This window comes from Agelaius phoeniceus, chromosome 29, assembly GCF_051311805.1.
Source record: "Agelaius phoeniceus isolate bAgePho1 chromosome 29, bAgePho1.hap1, whole genome shotgun sequence".
Taxonomy (NCBI): domain Eukaryota; kingdom Metazoa; phylum Chordata; class Aves; order Passeriformes; family Icteridae; genus Agelaius; species Agelaius phoeniceus.
The window spans coordinates 1,222,677-1,247,598 of record NC_135293.1 but is presented as its reverse complement, the minus strand read 5'-3'; the positions used below and the strand labels follow the sequence as shown (position 1 = coordinate 1,247,598).

Below are 24,922 nucleotides of genomic sequence, written 5' to 3'. Positions count from 1 at the left end.
CAGCCGCTCCGGGAGCGCCGGCGGCGGCGGCTCCTCCATCGCCGCTGCTGCCGGAGCGGCCCCGGTGCCGCCGCAGCCACCGGGCGGGCCCGGCCCCGGCCCCCCGCCCCCCCCCGCGGCCCCGCCCCGCCCGGCCCCGGTACCGGCGCTCCCGCCGCGGCGGAGCGGAGCCGAGCGGGGCCGGGCCGAGCCGCTGCCGGTGGGCGCAGGTGCGCGGTGCCCCGAGCCCCCCCCGGAGCCCCCCGGGACCGAGAGGTAAGAGCGCGGCCGCTGCCCCCCCCCCGCCCGATGCCGCCCCCCTCCCGATGCGCTCCCGTCCCGCTCCATCCTCCTCCTGCTCCATCCGCTGCCCCTCCTGGGCTGGGGGGGAAGGGAGAAAAGGGGGTGCCCCCCCCCCCCCCCACCTCAGCCCTCCCCCCTCCCGCCGCCGCCGCTGCTGCATTGGGAAGCGGCGCTTTTGTTAGCGGAGCGGGCGGAACCTTGAAGGGTCACGGGCTGGAGGGGCCCCCCCCGCGCCCCCCAACCCGCACCCCTCTGTCCCCCCCTCGCCGCAGCCTGAGCCCCCCCGGCACCTCCATCCCGCATCGCCATCCCCACCCCGGCACTCCTGGGGGGTCCCACCCGCACCCCAATTCTTCCCCCCCCCGTCCCCCATAGCCCCCTCCCGTAGCCCCCAGCTCTATCCCGCACCCCCAGCCCTCTCCTGCACCCCGCCAGCATCCCGGCACCCTCATCCCGCACCCCCGGCCCCCCCCGGCACCCCGGAGACCCTCCCCGCACCCCGATCCCGCAGCCTCACGCCCCCACCCCAGCACCCCTGCTCTCCCCAGCACCCCGATGTGCCCCCTCCATCCTCATCCCCCCCCCTCAGCGCCCCGATCCCGCACCCCTCTCCCCAGCCCGGCACCCCGACAGCCCCCCCGCACCCTTGAGCCCCCCCCCACCCCATCCCCTTCACCCAGCACCCCCGTCCCACCCCGCACCCCCTCCCACGCCCCCCCCGCACCCATCAGCCCCCCGGACCGGCACCCCGACCCCCCCCCAGCCCCGGGACACGGCGATGGGCGCGGGAGCCGGAGCCCCCCCCGCCCCGAGCCGGGAGGATGGGATGGGATGGGGATGGGATGGGATGAGGATGAGGATGAGGATGAGGATGAGGATGAGGATGGGGATCGGGGGGTGTCTCTGCTTCGTCGGGCTCCGTTTTGCCTCCGCTGTTTCTTTGGGAAGCAGCCAGGGCTCGTTGTTTTTATTTTTTGGGGGGGTGGGGGTGAAAAGGAGGGGTTGGTCTGTGCCCCCCACCCCGGGCAGCCTCTGCTGGGCTGGGGGGGCAGAGGGACGGAAATGGGGGGGTCCGGGAATGCAGCCCCCAAAAGGGAGCAGCGAGGCTCAGCCTGGGGGGGCTCGGTGCTTGTGCCCCCCCTCAAATAATCCCGCAGGGCTGGGTGGGGGGCAGAGCGAGATCCCCACAAATCCAGGGGTGCCCGGCTCTGTCTCGGGGCTGTAACTTGGTGGGAACCAGACCTGGGGGGGGCACCCGGCAGGAGTGGGGGACCCGCCGTGCACGGGGGGGCTCTGACACCCCCCCGATATCAGGGCAGGGCCGGGGGCGCCGTGCAGGCAGCGCCTGCCAGGCTGGGGGGGCTCTGTGCCCCCTTTTGGGGCTCAGCACCGCAGCACCGAGGCGAGGGAGGACCCTAAACCACCGCGGCTGGGGGGGGGGCTTTGCCTGACCCCCATCCTCCCCTGCCACCCTCACTTGGGGTGCCCCGAGCCCCCCCAGACCCCGCAAACCCCCCTGCCCCCCCAGCCTGACCTCCATGTCCCACATCTCCCAGAGCAGTCGGGGGCTGGGGCACCCCGAGCCCCCCAGGCCCCCCCATGGGGCAGAGGGGAGTGGGGAGCCCCTCCCTGTGCAGGGGCTTTGGGGAGGGGGCTCAGCACCCCCCGTTAGAGCAGGGGGGGCGATGCCCACGGGGCTGTGCCGTCGGCACGGGGTGACCTTGGGTGAGCTCTGCCTCCCGCCGTGCCTCAGTTTCCCTCTGCCAAACCAGGTCATGAGCTCGGGGGGTTGCAGAGGGGACCCCCCCCATCCAACCCCCAGCCCTGCGGTGCGGGGGGGCTCAGGCACCTGCCATGAGTGACCCCCCCACGGGGCACTGCTCGCCTGGGAGGGGTGGGGGTGACAATGGCACGAGTGGCACCACCGTGTCCCCCCTCCGGGTGTCCCCCTCGGTCTCTTTGGGTCCGGCAGGGCCGGGTCCCACCCCGGGATGTGCTGGGAGGGGGCACAGGGCTCCCTGAGCTCCCTGCCCTACAGACACAGCCTTGGGGAGGCGTTGGGTCGCTTTGGGGGTCCCCCTGTGTGTCCCCCCGGCATTTACCCCACAAAATGAGGCCGAGGGTGCCAGGTCCGGGCAGTGCCATGTGTCTCCCACATGGGGTGGGTGCTGTGGGTGTCCCCGCCGGGTCTTGGGGTGCCATCCTGGCGGGTCTCGGGTGCCAGGGTGGCTCTGCAGCCCTGGGCAGCGTCCCTGGGGTGCCACAGGAACTGGGTCACCGCTGCCACCGCTGCCACCGGGGCACGTGGCTGCACGGGGACGGTTTGTGCAGGGGGACAGGAGGTGGCTCTGGGGCTCAGGTTCAGCTCTGGGGGTGCCGGTGGCAGTGCCAGGTGTTGGTGTGGGGGGCACAGCTCATCCCCCCTCCCAGGAGCCCCCCATGGTTCTGGTGCCGTTCCCATAAACAAAGGGGGACAGCCCAGCTCGGCCACAGGGATGCCCATGTGTGCCCCCCACGGCAGAGCTGTCCCCTCTGGGGGGGCTCCCGTGCTCCCCCAGCCCAGGGCCCTGCTGTGTGTGCGTCCCTTCCAGCCCCAGCAGGAGCCCCCAGGCACGGGACAGGACAGTGACACTGGGCTGGGTGTCCCCACTGGGCTGGGTGTCCCTGTCCCCACAGGGCTGGGTGTCCCTGTCCCCACAGGGCTGGGTGTCCCTGTCCCCTCGGCCCTGGCTGGGTTTGGCTCCCAGTTAAACCAGTAACTGCTGCGCTGCCAGGAGTGCTCCCCCGGTGCTGCTGGGGCACGGCCGGGCCCTGCTCGCCAGGCCCTGGAGCTGGATGCAGATCCCTGCTGCAGTGCCGGATGCGGTTTGTATCCCCAGACAAGCTGGAATATTTTTAATTAAACCTGCCAGTTTGGATGCGATTTCATTTTTCAGTGGGCTGAGCTGCGCCGGGCCCTTGGAGCATCTCCCGTGCTGGGGCCGGATCCCAGCTCGTGGCAGGGTGGGGACACCGGGCACGGTGACACGGACACAGGGCAGGGACACCGGGCACGGTGACAGGGACACAGGGCAGGGACACTGGGCACAGTGACACGGACACAGGGCAGGGACACCGGGCACGGTGACACGGACACAGGGCAGGGACACCGGGCACGGTGACACGGACACCAGGCAGGGACACCGGGCACGGTGACACAGACACAGGGCAGGGACACCGGGCACGGTGACACGGACACAGGGCAGGGACACACGGACACTGCACTGTCCAGGGTGGCTTTTCCCCGCTGGATCCCTCACTGTGCCAGGCCGGCAGGGTCGGGATGGTTTCCCTGTGGTGCCACTGTGGTGGCATTCGCTGTGTTTGGGGGACACAAAGAGTGGCAAAGCAAAGCAGGAGCAACCCCAGCTCTGGGATCTGTTGGTGCCCATCGCCGCTGGCACCTCCAGATCAGCACCGGAGCCTCGGGAGCCCCGTCCTGGGGAGCTCTGGGCTCTGCCCCCCATGCCCGGGCTGGGGCTGGAGGTGGAACCAGAACGGGGCGCCCAAAGGAGGCTCTGCAGCCCTGGCAGTGCCTGGCCCAGCAGCAAATGTGACACAGTGGCCTCGGGGCCATCCAGGGACCCCCAGGCTGTGGTGGCATCCCCAGAAGGGGATGATGAAGGGTTGGATTCCCTGAGTGAAGCAGGGGGAGAGGAAGAGCAGTGGGCTGGCACGGAGGAGCTCCCAGAGGGGCTGCCGTGTGCTACCGGGATTTTGCTCCCTATTTAATTACAATTTTGTCAAATTAAAAAAAAAAAAAAAGGGGGATAAAGAGATCCCTCTCGTCTCTTTGTGCTGGCTCCCAGCAGCCGGTTAATTAAACAGTGGCTGCTGAAGCCACCGCTCCCGGAGGAGCCCTGCCAGGCTGGGGCTTGGCACCACACTGAGGCTCCACTTGCTCCCAGTTGAGCCCAGTTCGGGCAGCTGTGACGGTGTCGTGGCAGTGGCAGTGGCAGTGGCTGTGGCAATGGCAGTGAGAGTGGTGGCAATGACAGTGGTGGCAATGGCAGTGGCAGTGGCAGTGGCAGTGGCAGTGGCTGTGGCAGTTGCAATGGCAATGTCGTGGCTGTGGCAGTGGCTGTGTTTGTGGCAGTGTTATGGCAATGGCAGTGGCAGCGGCAGTGTCGTGGCAGTGGCAGTGGCAGTAGCTGTTGCAATGGCAATGTCGTGGCTGTGGCAGTGGCAGTGGCAGTGGCAGTGGTGGCAGTGGCAGTGTCGTGGCAATGGCAGTGTCGTGGCAATGGCAGTGGCAGTGTCGTGGCAGTGGTGGCAGTGGCAGTGTCGTGGCAGTGGTGGCAGTGGCAGTGTCGTGCCGATGCGCCGTGCCTAATCCTCACTCTTCCCGTGTAATCCCGCCCGCCGGGATAATCCCATCAAACCCGGCAGCGCCGCGGCCGAGCTCAGCGCCGGGTTTGGCGCCGGGGGGATCTGGGAGGGACACGGGAGGGGACGCGGGAGGGGACACAGCGGCCCTCGGGAGCGGCGGCTGCGGGAGCCTGCGGGGGGCTCGGGTGGGGAAACTGAGGCACGGAGCAGGGAGCGGGAGTGGAGGGAGGCGGTGCTGGGGACAGCCCCAGGGTGATGGAGGAGGGTGGGATGGGTCACCCCGAGAGATGCATGGTGGGAGCATCGCAGGCATTTCTGACCGCCCCATCCATCGCCTCCCGCCGGCAACGCTGGGACACAGCGCCGGGAAACAGGGAAGGGTCAAGGTGGAGCTTCGGGAGGTGGGAGCTGGGACCCATCCTTGCCATGTGCCCAAAATAACCCGTCCCTGCTGTGCCAGCAATGCCTGCACAGCCCTGGTCACACGTGTGACAGCCGTGAACACACCTGTGCATGTGTGACACGTGACAGCCGTGAACACAACTGTGCATGTGTGACGTGTGACAGCCATGAACACACCTGTGCATGTGTGACGTGTGACAGCCGTGAACACACCTGTGCATGTGTGACAGGTGACAGCCATGAACACACCTGTGCATGTGTGACGTGTGACAGCCGTGAACACACCTGTGCATGTGGGACACCCCTCTGCACACTTGCACACGTGTGACATCCCCTGCACACGTGTCACAGCCATGAACACACCGGCACACATGTGACGTGTGGCACTCCGTTCACACCCGTGCACGTGTGACACCCCCTGCACACCTGCACACGCGTGACACCCCAGGCACAGGCACACGGGTGCCACCCGGTGCCCGCACAGTGTCACACACAGGTGCCAGCTGGTGCCCACATTCCTGCACATGTGTGTCACCCGCTGCCTCCTGCCAGCCCTGCACACGCACACTGTGACATGTGACACGTGTGACACCTGCTGTGCGCACCGACACCTGCACACACACACACACACACACACACACACACACACACACATATGACACACAGTGACACCCCCCGCACACACGTGCCACCCCGTGCACACCCCCCACGCACAGCTGGCAGCTGGCACAGCTGGCACACCTGGCAGGGCCTGGCAGGGGACAGGGACACCCTCGCGCCCCGAGGCTTTTGGCGCCGGTGGTGGCGGTGGCAGCGGTGGCAGCGGTGCCCGGTGGGTGCCGGGAGAACGAGGAGCAGCTCCGAGGGCGGCGGGGCCGCTCGGACCTTCCGGCGAGGCGGCAGCGCGGAGGCGGCGCTGGGAACAATGGCCCTTTGTTCTGCCGCCGCTGGCATCCCGGAGCCCGGCCTGCATCCCCGAGCCTGAGTCCTGCATCCCTGAGCCTGAATCCTGCATCCCTGAGCCTGAATCCTGCATCCCACAGCCTGAATCCTGCATCCCACAGCCCTGCCTGCATCCCCGAGCCTGAATCCTGCATCCCCGAGCCTGAATCCTGCATCCCCGAGCCTGAATCCTGCATCCCTGAGCCTGAGTCCTGCATCCCACAGCCCATCCTGCATCCCCGAGCCTGAATCCTGCATCCCAGAGCCTGATTCCTGCATCCCTGAGCCTGAATCCTGCATCCCCGAGCCTGAATCCTGCATCCCCGAGCCTGAATCCTGCATCCCACAGCCTGAGTCCTGCATCCCAGAGCCTGAATCCTGAATTCCCGAGCCTGAATCCTGCATCCCACAGCCCATCCTGCATCCCCGAGCCTGAATCCTGCATCCCACAGCCCATCCTGCATCCCCGAGCCTGAATCCTGCATCCCACAGCCCATCCTGCATCCCCGAGCCTGAATCCTGCATCCCCGAGCCTGAATCCTGCATCCCACAGCCTGAATCCTGCACCCCCGAGCCCTCCTTGCATCCCAGAGCCCTGCCTGCATCTCAGCCTGCATCCTGCATCCCATCCTGCATCCCATCCTGAATCCTGCATCCCACAGCCCTGCCTGCATCCCAGAGCCCTCCTTGCATCCTGCATCCCATCCTGAATCCCATCCTGCATCCCATCCTGCATCCTGCATCCCAGAGCCCTGCTTGCATCCTGCATCCCATCCTGCATCCCACAGCCTTGCCTGCATCCCAGAGCCCAGCCTGGATCCCATCCTGCATCCCACAGCCCATCCTGCATCTCATCCTGCATCCTGCATCCCACAGCCCAGCCTGCTTCTTATATCCTGACCTGCATCCTACTCCATACCCTGGCCTGCATCCCATCCCACATCCCACTCTGTGTCCCCTAACCCAGCCTGCATCCTCCATCCCATCCTCCATCCCATCCTCCATCCCATCCTCCATCCCATCCTCCATCCCATCCTCCATCCTCCATCCCATCCTCCCCGCTGCCTCCCAGCCCACGTCCCCCTGCACATCCCACATCCCTGCTCCATCTGCACATCCCCTGCACCTCCTGCATCCTCCCTCCTCGCCCTCCCACGCTCCCCCCGTCCCCCAGCACTGCCAGGGCCCATCCCAGCCCCGTGGGGCCCTGAGCTGGGGGCTCATGGGGCTGGGGGGGGTGGGTGTCACCCCACAAAGCCCCCACCTGTCCCCAGCTGGCTCAGAGGACACTTCCAAAACAGAGAGCGGGATGGAGAGGGTGGGAAGGAGGAGGAGGAGGGTGAAGGCTCACGTGCTCTCACCCACACCTTGGCACCGGAAGCCACTTGTCACTTTGTCACCCTCTGGGCACACCGGGGGTGGCAGGAGGAGATTTCCTGGGGGTGGCCGTGTCTCCTGTCCCCTCTGGTGTCCCCATCCCCGGGTGTCCCTTGGAGGTGGAGGGCTCCAGGAGAGAATGGAGCACCCTGAGTGCCACCTCCAGGGCCATCATCACAGCAGGGCACAGCACTGCGGTGACACTGCGGTGACACTGAGGTGACCTGCCACCCCCAGCCCCTCTCTGCCCATTGAAGCCAGCAGATATTTAAATTTAACCTTATTTAAATACAAGTAGGAGTTTGAAGATAATCCTAATGGGAACTGCTGGTTCTGGGCCTGGAGAGTGGAGCAGCCCCATTGTCCCCAGCAGGACAGCAGAGCTGGCACAGGGAGGGGAGACCTGAATCCAGCAAACCCCCAAAAACCCCCAAAACCAACATCCCAACTTTGTTAGGGCTTAAAAACTGACCCAGCTTTGGGAGTGACCCTTGGTCCTGACCTCCCAGAGCCTCCTCCAGCTCATCTGGCTCTGGGATCGGTGGGTTGTGATTGTAGGGCTGGTCTCTGAACCCTGGGGTGGGTTTGGGGTTAATTTGGGATGGGTTTGGGGTAGGTTTAGGATGGGTTTGGGGTGGGTTCGGGGTGGGTTTGGGATGGGTTTGGGGTTAATTTGGGGTGGGTTTGGGGTTAATTTGGGGTGGATTTGGGGTAGGTTTGGGATGGGTTTGGGGTGGGTTCAGGGTGGTTTTGGGGTTAATTTGGGGTGGGTTTGGGGTGGGTTTGGGGATGGGTTCGGGGTTAATTTGGGGTGGGTTTGGGTGCCTGTGGGTGCTGTGGGTGTGTTCAGCTGCCTCCCATCCCGGGAATGCCGGGGCTCCCTGTCCTGGCTGTAATTGCAGGGTTCCCTGAGCCGGATGTAAACACTGCAGGTGTTATTGCAGGGTCTCCATGGGGCCGAGCCAGGCGCTGCTGCCCCCCAGGGATCCCACGGGGACACAGAAAAGGGACACTGGGGACGGGGGCTCCATCAGGAGGTGACAGGAACCCCTGGGGACAGGGGTGGCACAGGCGGGGTGCCCAGGGTGGTGCCATCCCGGGACTGGCAGGGCTCTGGGTGGGGGTTCCCAGGGTGGTGCCAGGCTGGGGCAGGAACCGGGGGTTCCCTCTTCCCTCCCTGAAGGGGAACTGAGGCACGAGGCCGGAGGAGGTGACTCGGAGCTGCCAGATCTGCTCCTGTCACCGCCCTGGGGCCATGCGGGTGACAAAGAGGGGTGGCAGGGTGACACCGAGGGGACCCCGCCAGGGCACAGAGCCCCTGGGGTGGCACAGGAGCAGGGTGAGTGCCCTGGGGACAAGGGGGGCTTTGGGGAGGAGGGGGATGAGGGCAATGGGTGTTTTGGAGGTGCCTGCCCTTTGGGGACAAGGGGGGTGACAGTTTTTGGGGGGACAGGAGGGACAGGGGGGGATGTGTGCCAGCAGGGACGAGTGGCTTGGGGAGAGCAGCAGGACGGGAGGGTCCTGTCCCATAGAACCGGGGGGGACAAGGAGACAAAGGCAGTGAACTGGGGGGGGGGGGACAACAGGGGACAAGGGCCGTGAATTGGGGAGGGGGGATCCAGCATTCCGTCTGCCACCCCCTCTGTGTCCCGTCCCCCCCTCCCCGGGGTTTATTTCGGCGTGACGCGCGATCCTCCTCGCTAGGAAACCGTTCTTAATATGCAGATGAGCCTGGATTTAATATGCAAATCACCATGCGGCTCTGGCCGGCCACCAGCACCGGCGGCGTGCTGGAGGGGACGCGTCGGGGCACCCATGGGTGGCACCCGGGGGGGATCGAGGGGGCTCCCAGCAACTGGGGCCACCTCTGGGCACCCACGGTGGGTGACAAAGCCACCCAAGGTGACCGCGGGGTCCGCACCACGGTCCGCACCGGACGCCCTCGGTCGCTGGTGGTGTCCTGGGGGGCTCGGAGCCCGCGTCCCCACCCGGTGGGCGATGGGGAGGGGACGGGGACAAGGGACAAGGGACAGGGAGCGGGGCTATAAACGGCAGCTGTAAGCGGAGCCGGTAACCGGAGCGGGAGGCCCGGGGGGACATTTGAGCCGCCGGCGGGGCCGTGGAAGCGCCAAGGTAAATGGTGGGTGCTGTGTCCCCCCCCGGGGACCCCCCCGTCCCTGTCACCACGCGGGGACCCCTCCGGTGCTGGTGTTCCCCCGTCCTCTCGGCAGCTCCGCGGCTCTGGGGGTGCTGCCCGCACCCGCTCGCAAAGGGGGGGACCCGCGGCAGGAGACGGGGACGGGGACAAGGCCAGCGCGCGGTGCCAGGTGGCCGGGGTGACATTTGCTCCGTCCCTGCCGTGGGGGACAGCTGCTTCCTGGCTCTGCCATCTGAACCGGCCCCGGAACGGAAACCCGGGGGGGGCTCAGCCCCCCAGCCCCGGCGGCAGCAGCAGCTGGGATTGGGGGGGGGGGGGGCACTTGGGGGGGCTCTGCCGGTGACCCCCAAACCCCTCTGTGCCAATGGGGGTGGCACCGTGTGACCCCACTGAGCGAGTACCGGGGGGTCACGTTTTGGGGGGCTGGAGCATGTGGAGGGTGTGTAAATGCCTCATTAGCATAACTAATTACTGATTTCTTATTGGCGTTGGAAGGAAACGACCCCAAAATCCGGCATTAGACCGACGGAGAGGGATGTGGGCATTGAGATTACACCAGGAAGGCAATTCCCAAAAAGTTGAATTTTCAGGGATTTCATTGTTGGTGTCCTGCGCCTTTGCCACCCCCCATCCATCCCTCAGTGTGTCCCCCCTTTCCCAGACCGTCCCCTTCCCAATGTCCCCCCATTCTCCAGTGTCCCTCCCCTTCTCCAGTGTCCCCCCCTCTCTCAGTGTCCCCCCCTTTTCCCACTGTCCCCCGTGTTTCCCAGGCTGTGTCCCCTTTCCCTGGCGTCCCTCCCTTCTTGGTGTCCCCCCCCCATTCCCGGTGTGTCCCCCCCTCTTTCCCAGTGCCCTCCTAGGGGGTTTATGAGGATGGGGGACCTGCTTGGGGTGTCCCCTCTGTCCCCCTGTCCCTGCTCCGTGGCCGGGGGTGTCTCACGGGTGGCTCCGTGCCGCTGCTTCCCCGTGGGGACGCCGCGATGCCGCTCGGGGGGGGTCCCAGGGGTGCCCCCCCGGTGACAGCTGCCGGGGCGGGGGGGGGGGTTGGTGGCTCCGGTTACGGTGACATCAGCCCTACCTTCCCACCTGGCGCGGGCGGGGGGCACGGGCCCCCTCCCCGGGGGTCGCGGGGGGTTGATGTGACAGCTGAGCCGCTCTCGGGACGCCGGGGCGTCCTGGAGGGGGGGGGGTGGCACCCCCGGGCATGGGACCCCCCTGCCAGCGCAGGGGACAGCGGTGACACCGGGCGGCGGCGGAGGCGGCCGGAGCAGCTCAGGTGGGCAGAGCGCGGCGCTGGGCGAGGAGGGGGGCGCGGATGGCACGGGAAGGGCTCCCACACCCCCGGGAAGGGACGGGAAGGGGGGGCTCCCCCGGCAGGGACACCCCCTCGGTGGGATCAGAGATCCCGCTGCGCTCAGAGCGGCTGGGATTGCAGCAAGAGGGGGAGCGCTGGGGCTGCCCCCCCTTTCCTGCCCGAGTCCCCAGTGCCGGGGGTCGCGGAGATGCTGGGGAGGGGGGGGTGGGACAGGTCAAGCAGCTCCCCCCGCCCCCCCGAGCTTTGTGTGTGGGGGTGAGGGCTGAGCGTGCCCTGCGCTGGGGAAACTGAGGCACGCAGCAGGGACAGGGATGAGGGCCATGCCCGAGGCCGCTCACCCGCTGCGTGTCGGGGATACCCGAGTGCAGCCCCCCCCTCACCCCCGGCACATCCCCCTGTCCCCCCCACGCTGCCTCAGTTTCCCCACAGCCACGCTGGGCACCGTCCCCCTGCTCCGCCGCCGCCGCCGTGAATGGGTCCCTGTTTGTCACCCCCCTGTGGCCGTGTCCCCCTCCCCGCCGTGCCCCCTCCTCCCCGTGCCCCCCTCTTCCCGCTGCTGCCTTTTCTTTTCCCGCACAATCGCCGGCATTTATGGCGCCGGAGGCTCCGCTTACCCTGCGCCGCTCGCTGTCACCACCCGGCTGGGGACGGTGACACCGGAGCCCCGCTCGGGGTCCCCAGGCTGCGGCGCGGTCCCCCCGGCCCCCAAACCCCCCGAGGATTCTCAGGTGGCCGATGGACACCGAGCCCTGCCCTGGGGTGGCTTTTTGGGGTCCCCTTTCCTCCCTCCGGCGCTTGGTGGCTTTCGGGTGCCGCCGTGTGACAAAGCGGGCACAAACAGCTCATTTCCTGCTTCTTGGGGACACCGTGGGGACAAAGCTGGGCGTCACTGGGAGCTGTGGCACTGGGGGGACGGGTTTGGGTGTCCCTCAGACAGTGGGGACGTGGTTGGGTGTCCCAGGGGTGGTGACACCCTGGGGATGGGGTCAGTTGTCCCCAGGGGCTGTGACACCAGGGTCGGGTCCCACTGGGGTCACCTCCTGCCCGGGGCTGTGACACAGCAGGGTCGGGCTCAGATGTCCCCGGGGCTGTGGCACCGCACAGGGGACGGGTTGGGGACAGAGCCGGGTCTCACGCGGGGCCGGTGACACCACGGAGGGGCTGGGGACGCGTCCCGTGACCCCCAGCGCCCACAGTGTCACCGTCCCCAACCCCGCACAATGTCACCGTCCCCAACCCCGCACAATGTCACCGTGCCCGCTCCCCGCGGGGGAGGAGGGCGCCGCTTCGATCGCTCCCGCTGCCGGCTCCCATGGAATTAATGATCAATTAATTCCCTGCCCGGCTGCTAATTACCCAGCCCGGCCCCAGCCCCTCGGGGACGCGCGGCAGGTGGGGATGGTGGCCCGGCGTGGTGAGGGGACAGTGGCGGTGGCACCGGGGCTGTCTGCATGGGGGGGGGTGCTGTGACGCTCTGAGGCGTCCCGGGAGATTTTCCAAGACATCCCGGTGGCGTTTGGGGAGGGGGAAGAGCCTCTGTGGCTTCCCTCTTGTCCCCGTGTCTCTCTGTCCATGTGTCCCCATGTCCCCAGCCCTGCCGTGTCACCGGCAGCGCCTTCCCCACGTGCTGCCGGTGACAAAGCCCCAGCACGGCCCCAATCCCCGCAGGTTTGGGGTGCTCCGGGGGGGTTCCCGGTGGGTGCTGCCCCTCCCAGCCCTGCCCGTGCCCGCAGGTGCGGTGGCTGCCCGGCCAGGGCGGGGGCCACCATGGCACCCCCAGCCCGCGTCCCCCTGGTGCTGCTGCTGCTGCTGGCGGCCGAGAGGACGGCGAGGGGCACCTTCCCCGAGGAGCCCGGACCCATCGCCGTGGCCCCCCCGGACTGTGAGTGCCCACCGGGGCTGGGGGGAGCAGGGGGGCTGCCCTGGGGCATGGTGGGCACGGCCTGGCATGGAAAGGGAGAGGGGCTGGGGCATGGAGGGCACTGGGGCATGGAGGGCACTGGGGTATGGAATGGGAGAGGGGCTGGGGCACAGGGGGCACTGGGGTATGGAATGGGAGAGGGGCTGGGGTATGGAGGGCACTGGGGTATGGGGGGCACTGGGGTATGGAGGGCATGGCCTGGCATGGAAAGGGAAGGGGGGCTGAGGGGTTTGGGATTAAGAGAAAAGGGGGCACCCAAGGGAGGGTTTTGGAATAGGAGAGGACAGAACCAGGGCTGGGCTTTGGGGTGCTTTTAGGGGTACCTATGGAAAGGGTTTTGGGGTGCTTTAGGGTCAAGGCAGGTGGAAGGCACTGGTGGGGAGGGATTTTGGGCTGATGGCTGGAGGGAGGTGACCTGGGCTGTGTGGGGGTGCCCGGCCCCGTGTGACCCCCCCCGTGCCCCCCCAGATGTGAAGCACTACCCCGTGTTCGTGGGGCACGGCACCGCCCGCCCGGGGGGCCCCGAGGGGGCGGGCACCCAGCGCCTCAACATCCAGCGCATCCTCAAGGTCAACAGGACCCTCTTCATCGGGGACAGGTCTGGAGCTGGCACCCCAAAGCCTCCCCTCCACCGGGGGGGGCACCCCACACCCTCCCCACTCCTCTCTGCTGGGGAGGACCCTGCCTGGGGCACCCCAAAATCTGCCACGGGGCACTGGGGCGGTCACCGGCACTGACACTGCCCTGGTGATGCTCATTGTCCACCCCAGCACCCCAAACCTTCCTCATTGTCCACCCCAGCACCCCAAACCTTCCCGGGGGGGGTGGGGGTGGATCCCATACCCCCAATGCTGAGGGGCACATCCCAGCTGGGGGGTGGTGACACCCGTGTCCCCCTCCCCAGGGACAATGTCTATCGGGTCAGCCTGGAGCCCAGCGGGGCTGCTGAGATGCGCTACCACCGGGTAAGTGCTGCGGGTGCCAGGGGTGTTGGGGGGTCCCGGGGGGTGCTGGGGGTCTCAGGGAGCTCTGGGGGGCCTCAGGGAGCTCTGGGGGGCCTCAGGGGGGTCTCACGGGGGTGCTGTTGCCTTGTCCCCATGCCCACACTGCTTTTCCCCACCCAGAAGCTGACGTGGCGCTCGAACCAGCACGACATCAGCATCTGCAGGATGAAGGGCAAGCACGAGGTACAGCTGTGGCATCTGCACCCCTGGGGACCCCCGGGTGGGGGCTGAGCACCCTCTGTGGCCGTGTCACACGCTGTCCCCTCCCCAGTGTCACCACGCCACTCCCTCCCAGCGGTTTATTGGCTGATCGGCTAAATTGATTTGGAATCAATTATTGGGGGCCAGAAATCCCATTCCCAGCTCCCATAAATGCGGTTCTGGGGTGAGAACAGCCTCCTCCAAGCCATCCCCTGGCAATGATGAGGGTCTGGGTGGGGTGGGATGAGGTGAGGGGGGTTTTGGGGTGCTGAGGGTGACGGTCCCCTCTCCTGGCACAGGCAGAGTGCCGAAATTTCATCAAGGTGCTGCTGGTGAGGAACGAGAGCCTCCTGTTTGTCTGTGGCACCAACGCCTTCAACCCCGTCTGCGCCAACTACAGCGTGAGCCCCTGGATGGGTCCCTGTGAGGGAGGGGGGCTGCGGTCAGGGGAGGACAGGACACCCATGGGAAGGGTTTTGGGGTCAGAGAAGGAGGGGGCACCCATGGGAAGGGTTTTGGGGTCAGAGAAGGAGAGGGCACCCATGGGAAGGGTTTTGGGGTGAAGGCAGAAAGGGGCACCCATGGGAAGGGTTTTGGGGTTAAGGAAGAAAGGGGCACCCATGGGAAGGTTCTGCAGCATCAACACCTTCAACCCTGTCTGTGCCAACTGCAGCCAGAGCCCCCCTGGGGATGGGGACCCCGGGTCCCCCCCGTGCCCGGGTGTCCCCTCACGTCCCCCTGTCACCTGCTCTAGATGGACACGCTGGAGCCCATCGGGGACAACATCAGCGGCATGGCCCGGTGTCCCTACGACCCCAAGCACGCCAACGTGGCCCTGTTCACAGGTCAGTGGTGGCACTGCTGGTGTCACAGCGGGCCCCGTGTCCCCCAGCCCCGCTGACACCCTGTCCCCTGCAGGGGGGATGCTCTTCACCGCCACGGTGACGGATTTCCTGGCCATCGACGCCGTCATCTACCGCAGCCTCGGGGACAGCCCCACCCTGCGCACCGTCAAACACGACTCCAAGTGGTTCAAAGGTGTGTCCCCACCCTGGGCCGTGCCAGGACAGGGCACGTGTCCCCTGCGACCCCAGGCTGGGCCATCCCTGACCCCGCTGTCCCTGCAGAGCCCTACTTCGTGCACGCCGTGGAATGGAGGAGCCACGTCTACTTCTTCTTCCGGGAGATCGCCATGGAGTTCAACTACCTGGAGAAGGTGGGACGCGTCCCACTGGGAGGGAGATCCACAGAATTCACAGAATTCACAGAATTCACAGAATTCACAGAATCATTGGGTTGGAAGAGACCTTAAAGGTCATTGAGTCCAACCCAGCCCCAACAGCTCAACTGAACCCTGGCACCCAGTGCCACATCCAGGCTCTGTTAAACACACCCAGGGATGGTGACTCCACCACCTCCCCAGGCAGAACATTCCAGAACTTTATCACCCTTCCTGTAAAACACTTTTTCCCAATATCCAGCCTATATTTCCCTTGACACTAGAGGATCCCATTGCTCCCTTCCAACCCAAACCATTCTGGGATGCCCACAGGGACACCCAGGGTGGGGACAGGGACACAGGGGTTGGGTGGTGACGGGTGTCCTCCCCACAGGTGGTGGTGTCACGGGTGGCCCGGGTGTGCAAGAACGACATGGGGGGCTCGCAGCGGGTGCTGGAGAAGCAGTGGACCTCCTTCCTCAAGGCCCGGCTCAACTGCTCCGTGCCGGGCGATTCCCACTTCTACTTCAACGTCATCCAAGCCGTGACGGACATCCTGGAGCTGGACGGGCGCCCCGTGGTCCTGGCCGTGTTCTCCACGCCCACCAACAGGTCAGAGCCTCTTGTGCCCTGCCCAGACTGCCTGGGCTCAGTGGGGTCTGAGCTGGGTGCCAGCTGGGGTCTGAGTGGAATCAAAGCTGGATCCTGAGTGGGATTTGGGATGGGTCCTGGACAGGAAATGGACTCGTTTCCATTTGGGATGTGCAGGGCCCCTGGCACTCCCTGGGGCCTCCCCGTGCTCATCCCACAGCCGTGTCCCCACAGCATTCCCGGCTCCGCCGTCTGCGCCTTCGACATGACCCAGGTGGCCGCCGTCTTCGAGGGACGGTTCCGGGAGCAGAAATCACCCGAGTCCATCTGGACACCCGTGCCAGAGGACATGGTGCCAAAGCCACGGTGAGGGACAGGGCTGGGGACAGAGCTGGCAAGGACTGTTAGCGGCAGGGACAGTGGTGGGACTGGGGAAAGGAACAGGGATGGGGACAGGGACAGTGGCAGCCATTCTGCTGGGGTGGGGACAGGGGTGATGACAACCACGGCCAGTACCAGCGGGGCTGGGGACAGGCTGGGGACCCGCTGGGGACAGCGCCACTGAGCCGTGCCCTGGCTGCAGGCCCGGCTGCTGCGCCTCCCCGGGGATGCGCTACAACTCCTCCAGCGCCTTCCCCGACGAGATCCTCAACTTCGTCAAGACGCACCCGCTGATGGACGAGGCGGTGCCGGCCCTGGGCAACGCCCCCTGGATCCTCCGTACCATGACCCGGTGGGTGCCCGGGAGGCTGGGGGCACTGGGAGGGGCTGGGAGGGGCTGGCCAGGGCCTCCTGTGCTGCCTTTCCATGCTTGTGCCAGCACTGGGAGAGCTGATAAATCTCAGACACTTTGCAGTCAAGATTGTCTCGTCCTAATTAAATCTGCCTTAATTGCTGCTTGATGGGGAATTAATCAAGCTGCGCTCTTGGGCCACAGCCTCCTGCCGGCAGGGCAGCCGGGGCGTGAGCAGGGATGGGGACAGGGACAGGAATGGGGACAGGGACACGGAATGGGGACAGGGAGCTGAGGATGGGGGGCTGGGAATAGGGACAGGGATGTGGGGCTGGAGCTGGGGACATAGGGCTGGGGACGGGGACATGGAGATTGGGGATGTGGGGCTGGGGGCCTCATCCTTTCCCCTCCCTGGGGACCCCTGGATTCCCCCACACCCCAGCACTGCTCCCTCCCCCTCGCAGGTACCAGCTCCGTAAGATCGTGGTGGACAACGCAGCGGGGCCCTGGGGCAACCACACCGTGGTGTTCCTGGGCTCCAGCACTGGCACCGTGCTCAAGTTCCTCATCCTTCCCAACGCCACCAGCAGCCCTGTGCCCGCTGCCCCCGGCAGCCAGAGCATCTTCCTGGAGGAGTTTGAGACCTACCAGCCTGGGAGGTGAGTGCCAGGGTGCCAGGGGAAGGAGAGGGGGCAGTAAAAGGGGTGGGTGGGGTGCTTGGATGGATGGATGGATGGATGGATGGATGGATGGATGGATGATGGATGGATGGATGGATGGATGGATGGATGGATGGATGGATGGATGATGGATGGATGGATGGATGGATGGATGGATGGATGGATGGATGGATGGATGGATGAGAGGGATGCAAGGCTGGGGGGAATGCATGAGGAAATCTCCTCTGGACTGGGCCAGGCTCTGTGGAGGGCCCCCCAGGGCTGGGGCTATGACGAGCTCTGCCCTGTCCCCAGGTGTGGCCGGGACACGGAGGACGAGCGGCGGCTGCTGGGGCTGGAGCTGGACAAGGCTGCGGGGTCCCTGCTGCTGGCCTTCCCCCCGTGCGTGGCCAGGGTGCCCGTGGCTCGCTGCCAGCAGCACTCGGGCTGCATGAAGTGAGTGCCTGGGGCTGGGCAGGGCTCGGCACGGCTGGGAACATGGCTGGGGAAACTGAGGCACAGCACGGGCCAGGGACAGAGTCCCTTGTGGAGACCGGGCTGTTGTGTCCCCCCATCGGGGCTGACCCTGACATCTCTGCTCCCTGCCAGGAACTGCCTGGGGAGCCGGGATCCCTACTGTGGCTGGACACCCGAGGGCTCCTGCATCTTCCTGGAGCCCAGCCCCAGGTAACGCTGCCAGCCCTGGGGACGTGCAGGGGGACAGTGGTGTCCCCAGAGAGCTCCTGCAGCCCCCAACCAACTCATTGCTCGCTGAAGGGAGCTGGGAGACCCTGCCGGGCCATTTGGGGCCCACTGACCCCCTCAATTTGCACCCCCAGGGTGGCCTTCGAGCAGGACATCGGCGGCGGCAGCACGTCCCACCTGGGCGAGTGCGAGGGTGAGTGCGGGGCCGGCACCGGGCTCGGGGACGCGGTGGCGGCGCCCGCAGGTCCCTGACGTGTCCCCAACGCCAGGGCTGGTGACGGAGAGCTTCGTGGACGAGCCGGACGGGCTGGTGTCGGTGAACCTGCTGGTGATCTCCTCCGTCGCCGCCTTCGTCATCGGTGCCGTCATCTCCGGCTTCAGCGTGTGCTGGTTCATCGGGCACCGGGACCGCAAGGAGCTGGCGCGGCGCAAGGACAAGGAGACGATCCTGGCGCACAGTGAGTCGGTGGTGAGCGTCAGCCGCCTGGGCGAGCGGCGGGCACGGGGAGCTCTGCTGGCCCCGCTCATGCCCAACGGGTGGCCCAAGGAGCTGGGCAAGGTCACCCAGCACGACCTGGACTCGGGGGTGCTGCCCACGCCGGAGCAGACCCCGCTGCAGCAGAAACGCTGCCCCGGCGCCCTCCAAAACTGCACCTGGGAACAGAGTCACAACATCATCAACGCGGCTTTGCGGGACCCTGGAGGCGGCTCCGGCCCCGCGGGCGCCGGGCGGGGGCACGGCGGCTCCGGCCGCCCGCCGCGGGGCATCCCCCTCTCCTGCCACGCCATCCTGGTGGACCAGGAGCTGGAGGCCGAACTCAGCGACTCCTCAGGTGACGGGCACTGGGGTCGAGACCCTCAGGAGGGGCCCCGCACCCGGCAGCACCCACCCGCCGGCGCCCGCCGCCCGCCCCGCGGCTCCTACGGCGACTTCGGCGGGACGCCGCACCCCAGCCCCGAGCGCCGGCGGGTGGTCTCGGCACCCAGCGGGGAGGGGGGAGACTTTACCGAGGGGCCGCCCTGGCACCCCGAGCAGCTGAACTTCAACGCCAACAACGGCACGGGCCGCCCCGGCGCCCACCTCAAGAGGAACCACACGTTCAACAGCGGCGAGGCGGCGGCGGGCGGCTACGGGCGGCACGGGACGGCAGCGCGGGCAGCGCGGGCACCGGGCACCCCGCGGCCGCTGACGGACCTGCACCACCTCCTGCGCTACGGCGTGGAGCGGACTCCCTCGGGAAAATAGGGTGCCAGCCTGTGTGCGTGCCCCCGGCCAGGACACTGATGGGGACCCCGGCTCCCTGGGGACAGGGACGGGCGGCGGGGCAGGAGCTGCGGGCGTGGGGTGAGGGGGGGACAGGCACCCCCTGCGTGCCCCCGGCTGGCGTGGGGCAGTGCCCTGCGCTCCGGCTGCGTTGTTGTCCCTTGTGCCGGGGTGGACCGTCCACCGTGTCCCCTCCCCAGGCCGGAGCCAGGGCCCGCAGCACCCTGGGAGGGGCGTGCCTGGGGGGCAGCAGGATGGACAGACGGACACGGGCACTGGGCTGTGCCCCCCAGCCCGCAGCCCCGCAGTGGCACCTGGGGGTGCTTTGGTTGTGGTGATGGAACCTGGTGAGCATTTTGGGTGCGGGGGGCTGGGGGCCCCCCGAGTGTGGCGTTATCTGGGGATGGGGCACATCCCACCCCCAGTCTGGGGTCAGCCCTGTCCCAGTGCCAGCCTGGGGGTTGCCCATCCTTCCCCCCCGGCACCACCCCCTCCTGGAAAGCACAGCCGGGGTGGGGGGCACCGCGGGGGGGTCCCCACCGAACCCACTCTCTGCTGGCAAAGGGTGCCCTTTCGGTGCCACCCCTGCCCGGCACCCACCCGGGGTGGCGTGTCGCGGGGGAGTGGCAGGTCCCCGGGGGATGGCAGGTCCCCAGGGGGTGGCAGGCTGTAAATAGGGCAGGGGGCGGCGGGAGCCCCCCCCCCCCCGCGGCCATGCATGCGGCCGCCCGCGGGCTGTACCCCGCGGCCCCAATAAACACCCGGTTACCGGAGGCGACTCCCCCGCCGCCGCCTCGGCATCTTCTTAACCCCCCCCGGGAGCCGGGACCGGCCGGGGGAGGGAGGCACAGGGCAGGGGGGGCACGGGGTGGCACCCGCTCCGTGGGCACCCGCACACCCAGCGCGCACACGCGCACCCACCCGCGCACCCGCCCCCACGAATGTCCCCACCCTATTTCCCCACGAATTCCCCTGGGATAAGGCGGTGCCACCCCACACCCACCGTGTCCCCTGCCTGTCCCCTTTCCCGGCTGTCTCTCGCCCCCCGAGGCCACCCACGGGGGTCACCCACGTTCCTCTGTCCCCTGGCCTGAGCACCCGCAGGGGCTGGGGACACCCGACACCCTGAGGTGGCACGGGAACACCTGGGGTGGGCACATCTGGCAAAGGGACACTTGAAGTGGCGTGGGCACACCCGGCTTTGGGTTCCTTGGGGTTGGGGGCGCCAATCATTGGGTCCCTTAGCGTGGGGACACCGGGGGCTGGGGACATCAGGCTTGGGGACACCTCGGCTGGCGGCTGTCGGGTCTCCGGGAGTTGGTTCACCTGGGATGGGGACGCTTGGAGAGGGTGGGGACAGCGGCCACTGAGTCCCTTGAGGTGGGAACAAGTGGCAAGGGCACACGTGGCAAGGGGACACCTGCGCTGGGGACACCGGGGGAGGGGATAACGGGGGCGGAGACGCCTGGGGCGGGGGTGGGACACCGGCCACGGGTTCCTCGGCGCGGGGACACGTGAGGGGTGAGCGGGGGCTCGTTCCCGCCGCCCGGGCTGGGCTGTCCCCGCTGTCCCCGCTGTCCCCGCTGTCCCCGCTGTCCCGGCCGCCGTCCCCGGACCCCGTGGCGAGCGCGCCCCATCCCCAAGCCACGCCCCCGGTCATGCCCGTCCCTCCTCATTGGCTGCGATCCGGCCCCGCCCCTTCTCTGATTGGCTCCCGCCGCTCCCCGCGGGTGCGGGATGGGCGGGGCCCGGGGTCGCGATCTCGCCCGGGGGTCGCGACAGAACCACACCCCCAGCCCCGTGAGTACCGAGCCCGGGGCTTGGCGGGAGCGGGAGGGCGGGAAACGGGGCCGGGGGCGTCCCTGGAGGCTCCGGAAACGCTCCGGGGGGGGCTCCGGGTGGTCCCGCGGGGATTCCGGAGGTCCCCGGGGGCCTCCGGGGGTGCGGGGGAGGTCGGGGGTCCCAAGGTCCCCGGAACACCCCAGGGACACCAGAGGGACACCGAGAAACTCCGGGGGACAGCGCAGGGTCCCAGGGGAGCTCTCCCCCGCCGTGACCCGCCTGAAGCCCCCCGAGTCCCCCCGGAACTCGTCCCTGGAGAGCACAGGGTCAGCTCGGGGGTGCCACGGGAGACCCCAAAGGGCAGAGGGGCTGCCGGGGTCCGGAGGGGCTGCCGGGGGTCCTGGGGGGCTGCCGGGGTCCGGGGAGGCTGCCGGGGGTCCGGGGAGGCTGCCGGGGGCCCGGAGGGGCTGCCGGGGCTCGGATCCCTGCGGGGGCTGCCCCGGCCGAGGCGGCGGTGACGGGCGGCACGTCCCCAGTCCCCAGCGCGGGATTGCGACAGACCAGTTCGGTCTGGCTTCGCTGAATCACCCAAAAACCCCTCCCCGGCCCAAAAGGGGGTGTGGGGATCCCGGAGGGGGTAGGGGGGTCCAAGGGGTGTTGAGGGGAGCCAGTCCCCCCGTTTTCTGGCAGGGAAGGAGGCCAACCCCATCCCAAAACCCCTCTCAGATCCCTCAAAACAGCACCGAGAGCCCCTCAGAACCCGCCAGCCGCTCCCACTCCGGTCAGGAGTTGGGGGCTCTCGGCCCTCAGGGAGCAGGGGCTGGGGGGTGCTGGGGGTGTCATCCCCAGGGGGATCCCCACCAGTCTCACCCACCCATGGCCCCCCAAAATCTCCCTGTCCCTATCACAGCCGCCGCTGCCATGTCGGCCGAGAACGCTGCGGCGCCGGCCGAGCCCGGCCCGGAGACACAGGTAGGGGGGCATGGAGGGTTCGGGGGGGCTGCGGGTGGCTCTGGGGACCCCATCTCATTGTCCCCCACCCTCAGAGCGTGGTGAGCCGCGTGGCCAGCCTGCCCCTGGTGAGCTGTGCCTGCGGGGCCGTGGCCTCGGCGTACGGGCGCACCAAGGAGCGGCACCCGTGCGTGGGCTCCGTCTGCCGCGTGGCTGAGAAGGGCCTGAGGACGCTGACGGCGGCGGCAGCCAGCGGGGCCCAGCCCCTCCTCACCCGGCTGGAGCCCCAGAGTGAGTGCAGGGTGGGGGACAGCACCCTAAGGGATGGGGGACCCCAAAACTGGCTGAGGAACCAGGAGAGGGAGGACCTGGTTTCGCATCTCCAGTTTGTATCAGCAATGAATACAGGGCTGGACAAGCTGGAGGGTTGGAGGGGAAACACCCCACAGGTTTTGGGTAGCCCAAAACCCTGCCCTGGCAGAGCTCCTGCAAGGCAGCAGGGTGCTAAACTCACCTCTTTTCCCATCCCCAGTTTCCACCGCCAACAAGTTTGCCTGCAGAGGGCTGGACAAGCTGGAGGAGAAGCTGCCCATGCTGCAGCAGCCCCCCGAGAGGGTAACGCCACCCAGGGGGCACGGTCAGGGCTCCGGGGCTGACTGAGCAGTGGGGACAAGCTGTCCTTGGGCTGTCCCCTGGCAGGTGGTGGCCGGGACCAGGGAGCTGGTGTCGGGCACGGTGAGCGGGGCCGTGGCCAGGACGCGCTCGGCGCTTGGGGCCGTGGCGGGCGTGGGGCGGCTGCTGGCCATGGGCATGGGCACCGTGCTGGGCAAGTCAGAGGAGCTGCTGGATCGGTACCTCCCGGGGACAGAGGAGCAGCTGGGTGAGTGCCCACCATCTCCCAAAGCTCCCAGTGCCAGGCCCTCACCCTGTTGCTCAGTCTTGGCATTGGCTATACTTGGTGGTGGTCCCACAGTGGTGCCAGTGAGGTCACCGTGACCCCACACAGGGGACAGTCCCTGTCTGAAGGACAGGGGATGGCACTGCGTGAACTCTCACCTGGAAACCCAAGAGCAGATATAGTCCCGTGTGCCCGCCTGGGTATTTATAGCCTGGCACTGGGTGACATTAGCAGAGCTGGCCCCATGTCACAGCTGAGGTGACCGCAGAGGCCACCTGGCGCTTAGAGTGGCATCTCCACATGACCTGGTGGCCAAGCATCCTGCGAGTGCCCATGCTGGGCTCCAGTGCCCAGCACAGGATGGCCCAGCCACGCTGCCCTCACCCCTGGTCCCACAGCAGCAGCAGCAGCAGCAGGCACAGAGGTAACCACGGGCACGGAGGTGACCACGGGCACAGAGGTGACCACAGGCACGGAGGTGACCACGGGCACAGAGGTGATCAGGGGCACGGAGGTGACCATGGGCACAGAGGTTACCAGGGGCACGGAGGTGACCGCAGGGACAGAGGTGACCAGGGGCACGGAGGTGGCCCCGCAGGAGCGGCAGAGGCGGTGGCAGAGCTACTTTGTCCGCGTGGGCTCCCTGTCAGCCAGGCTGCCACACCGGGCCCTGCGGCGCTCGCTGGGCGACCTGCAGCGGGCACGGCTCCGTGCCCAGCGCCTCCTGGGCCAGCTCCACCACGTCATCCGGCTGGTAAGGATGGGGCAGGGACCGTGCCAGCGCCGTGCCGGCCCCAGGCACCCCCAGCTGTGCTCCCACCTGGCTGAACCTCCCCCCAGATCGAGGAGGGGCAGCAGGGCATGGATGGGCCCTGGCACAGCACCCGGGAGCACCTGCATCACCTGTGGCTGGAGTGGAGCCAGCAGGACGCGGTGCCCATGGAGGACAGCGAGGTACAGGGTGGAGGGACTGTGGGGGACGCATCTGGAGAGGGTGGAACAGCAGCCATCGAGTCCCTTGGGGTGGGGACACGTGGCAAGGGGACACCTGGGGTGGGGACACCTGGAGCAGGGGTGGAGCAGCAGCCACAGAGTCCAGCTGTGGGTCCATCCAGCTGTGGATCCATCCAGTTGTGTATCCATCCAGCTGTGGATCCATCCAGCTGTGGGTCCATCCAGGCAGGGGTGGGGTCCATCACCCCCACTGCCCACCGCCCACCCCGCAGGTGGAGGCTCGGACTCTGGCCATGCTCCAGGGGCTCCTGCACCAGCTCCACGCCGCCTGCTCCCACCTGGCCGTGGGTGCCCGAGCGTTCCCCAGCAGCGTGCAGGAGACAGCGGGACACGTCCGGCACGGCGTGGAGGGCATCCAGGCCTCCCTGGCCAGCGCCCGCTCCTTCCAGGAGCTGTCGGGGCTGGTGCTGGCGCAGAGCAGGGAGGCGGTGACGCGGGCGCAGCTCAGCCTCGAGGGGCTGCTGGAGCACGTGGGGCAGCACACGCCCCTGCCCTGGCTCGTGGGACCTTTCGCCCCCGCGCTCGTGGAGTACCCGGAGGACGTCCCGGTGGATATGTCCAAGTGGGAGGGCTGTGTCACCGTGGGGGGGACGCACCGGGTGCCCGCTGCCCCCCAGGTCTGCGGCCGGCACTGAGGTGCCACTGAGCTGGGGGAGCAGCCACCCACCCGGGGGCACGAACCCCAGTCCCCCCAGCAATGAGGGGATGATGGACCTGGTGACCCGGCGTGGGACCCCAGCGTCACGGCCGGGGACTCCTGTGGGGATGGTGGAGGACACAGTGTGAGCCTGTCTGGGATCCAGCACTGCCCTAAGCCCCGGGAGTACTGGAATTTCGTGTCTTAACAGCTTCAAACCAGTTTAAAGAGGAAGAAAACAACTTTTTTGGCCTTAAAATGACTCAGAGCCTGCAGTGCTGTGGCAGAGCCACCGTGCCGGGATCACCGGGGGGCTCTGCACGGGCGGCAGAGCCGGGGGCACCCCCGAGGGGGGCTCAATAAGGGGGTGCCAGGGTGGGACAGTGGGACGGGATTCCCTGGGGTACTGGGACAGAGGGTGCCACAAGGTGCCAGGACATCTGGACTGTGACCCGCAGCCGTGTGGCACTGAACTTTGTCCCACTTGTCGCCGTGGAGG

At 67.7% G+C, this 24,922-nt stretch overlaps 2 protein-coding genes across 5 annotated transcripts; both read left to right on the top strand.

The window, feature by feature from the left end:
• SEMA6B (semaphorin 6B) lies at nt 1-19,928 on the top strand. Its single transcript, XM_077191491.1, has 17 exons — nt 1-255; nt 12,578-12,726; nt 13,234-13,363; nt 13,670-13,730; nt 13,890-13,952; nt 14,270-14,371; nt 14,725-14,815; nt 14,889-15,008; nt 15,098-15,186; nt 15,584-15,801; nt 16,015-16,146; nt 16,364-16,513; nt 16,978-17,172; nt 17,488-17,628; nt 17,782-17,859; nt 18,012-18,070; nt 18,147-19,928. Exons 2-17 carry the CDS (start codon nt 12,612-12,614, stop codon nt 19,121-19,123), a joined length of 2,721 nt encoding a protein of 906 aa, XP_077047606.1. The 5' UTR covers nt 1-255; nt 12,578-12,611; the 3' UTR covers nt 19,124-19,928.
• A 790-nt stretch (nt 19,929-20,718) lies between these two features.
• On the top strand, nt 20,719-24,808 carry LOC129131153 (perilipin-3-like). Of its 4 annotated transcripts, none has more exons than XM_077191518.1 (8): nt 20,719-20,941; nt 21,834-21,895; nt 21,970-22,165; nt 22,407-22,489; nt 22,574-22,754; nt 23,177-23,526; nt 23,613-23,726; nt 23,999-24,808. In XM_077191518.1, the coding sequence occupies exons 1-8, from the start codon at nt 20,800-20,802 to the stop codon at nt 24,419-24,421; spliced, it is 1,551 nt and encodes a 516-aa protein (XP_077047633.1). In that variant the 5' UTR covers nt 20,719-20,799; the 3' UTR covers nt 24,422-24,808. The 4 variants fall into 4 exon arrangements, with proteins under 4 accessions (XP_077047633.1, XP_077047632.1, XP_077047631.1 ...); XM_077191517.1 differs by having other exon boundaries at nt 23,174-23,526; XM_077191516.1 differs by having other exon boundaries at nt 23,171-23,526.
• Nucleotides 24,809-24,922: the final 114 nt, after the last annotated feature.

What these genes read in the sequence shown, in the direction of transcription:
- SEMA6B (XM_077191491.1), top strand. Translation starts at nt 12,612, where the DNA reads ATGGCACCCCCAGCCCGCGTCCCCCTGGTGCTGCTGCTGCTGCTGGCG. An exon ending in GGATGAAGGGCAAGCACGAG is followed by an intron (nt 13,953 to 14,269) that starts GTACAGCTGTGG and finishes CTCCTGGCACAG; the next exon opens with GCAGAGTGCCGAAATTTCAT. An exon ending in GAGACCTACCAGCCTGGGAG is followed by an intron (nt 17,173 to 17,487) that starts GTGAGTGCCAGG and finishes CCCTGTCCCCAG; the next exon opens with GTGTGGCCGGGACACGGAGG.
- LOC129131153 (XM_077191516.1), top strand. Translation starts at nt 20,800, where the DNA reads ATGCCCGTCCCTCCTCATTGGCTGCGATCCGGCCCCGCCCCTTCTCTG. An exon ending in AGAACCACACCCCCAGCCCC is followed by an intron (nt 20,942 to 21,833) that starts GTGAGTACCGAG and finishes TCCCTATCACAG; the next exon opens with CCGCCGCTGCCATGTCGGCC. An exon ending in CACCCGGCTGGAGCCCCAGA is followed by an intron (nt 22,166 to 22,406) that starts GTGAGTGCAGGG and finishes TCCCATCCCCAG; the next exon opens with TTTCCACCGCCAACAAGTTT.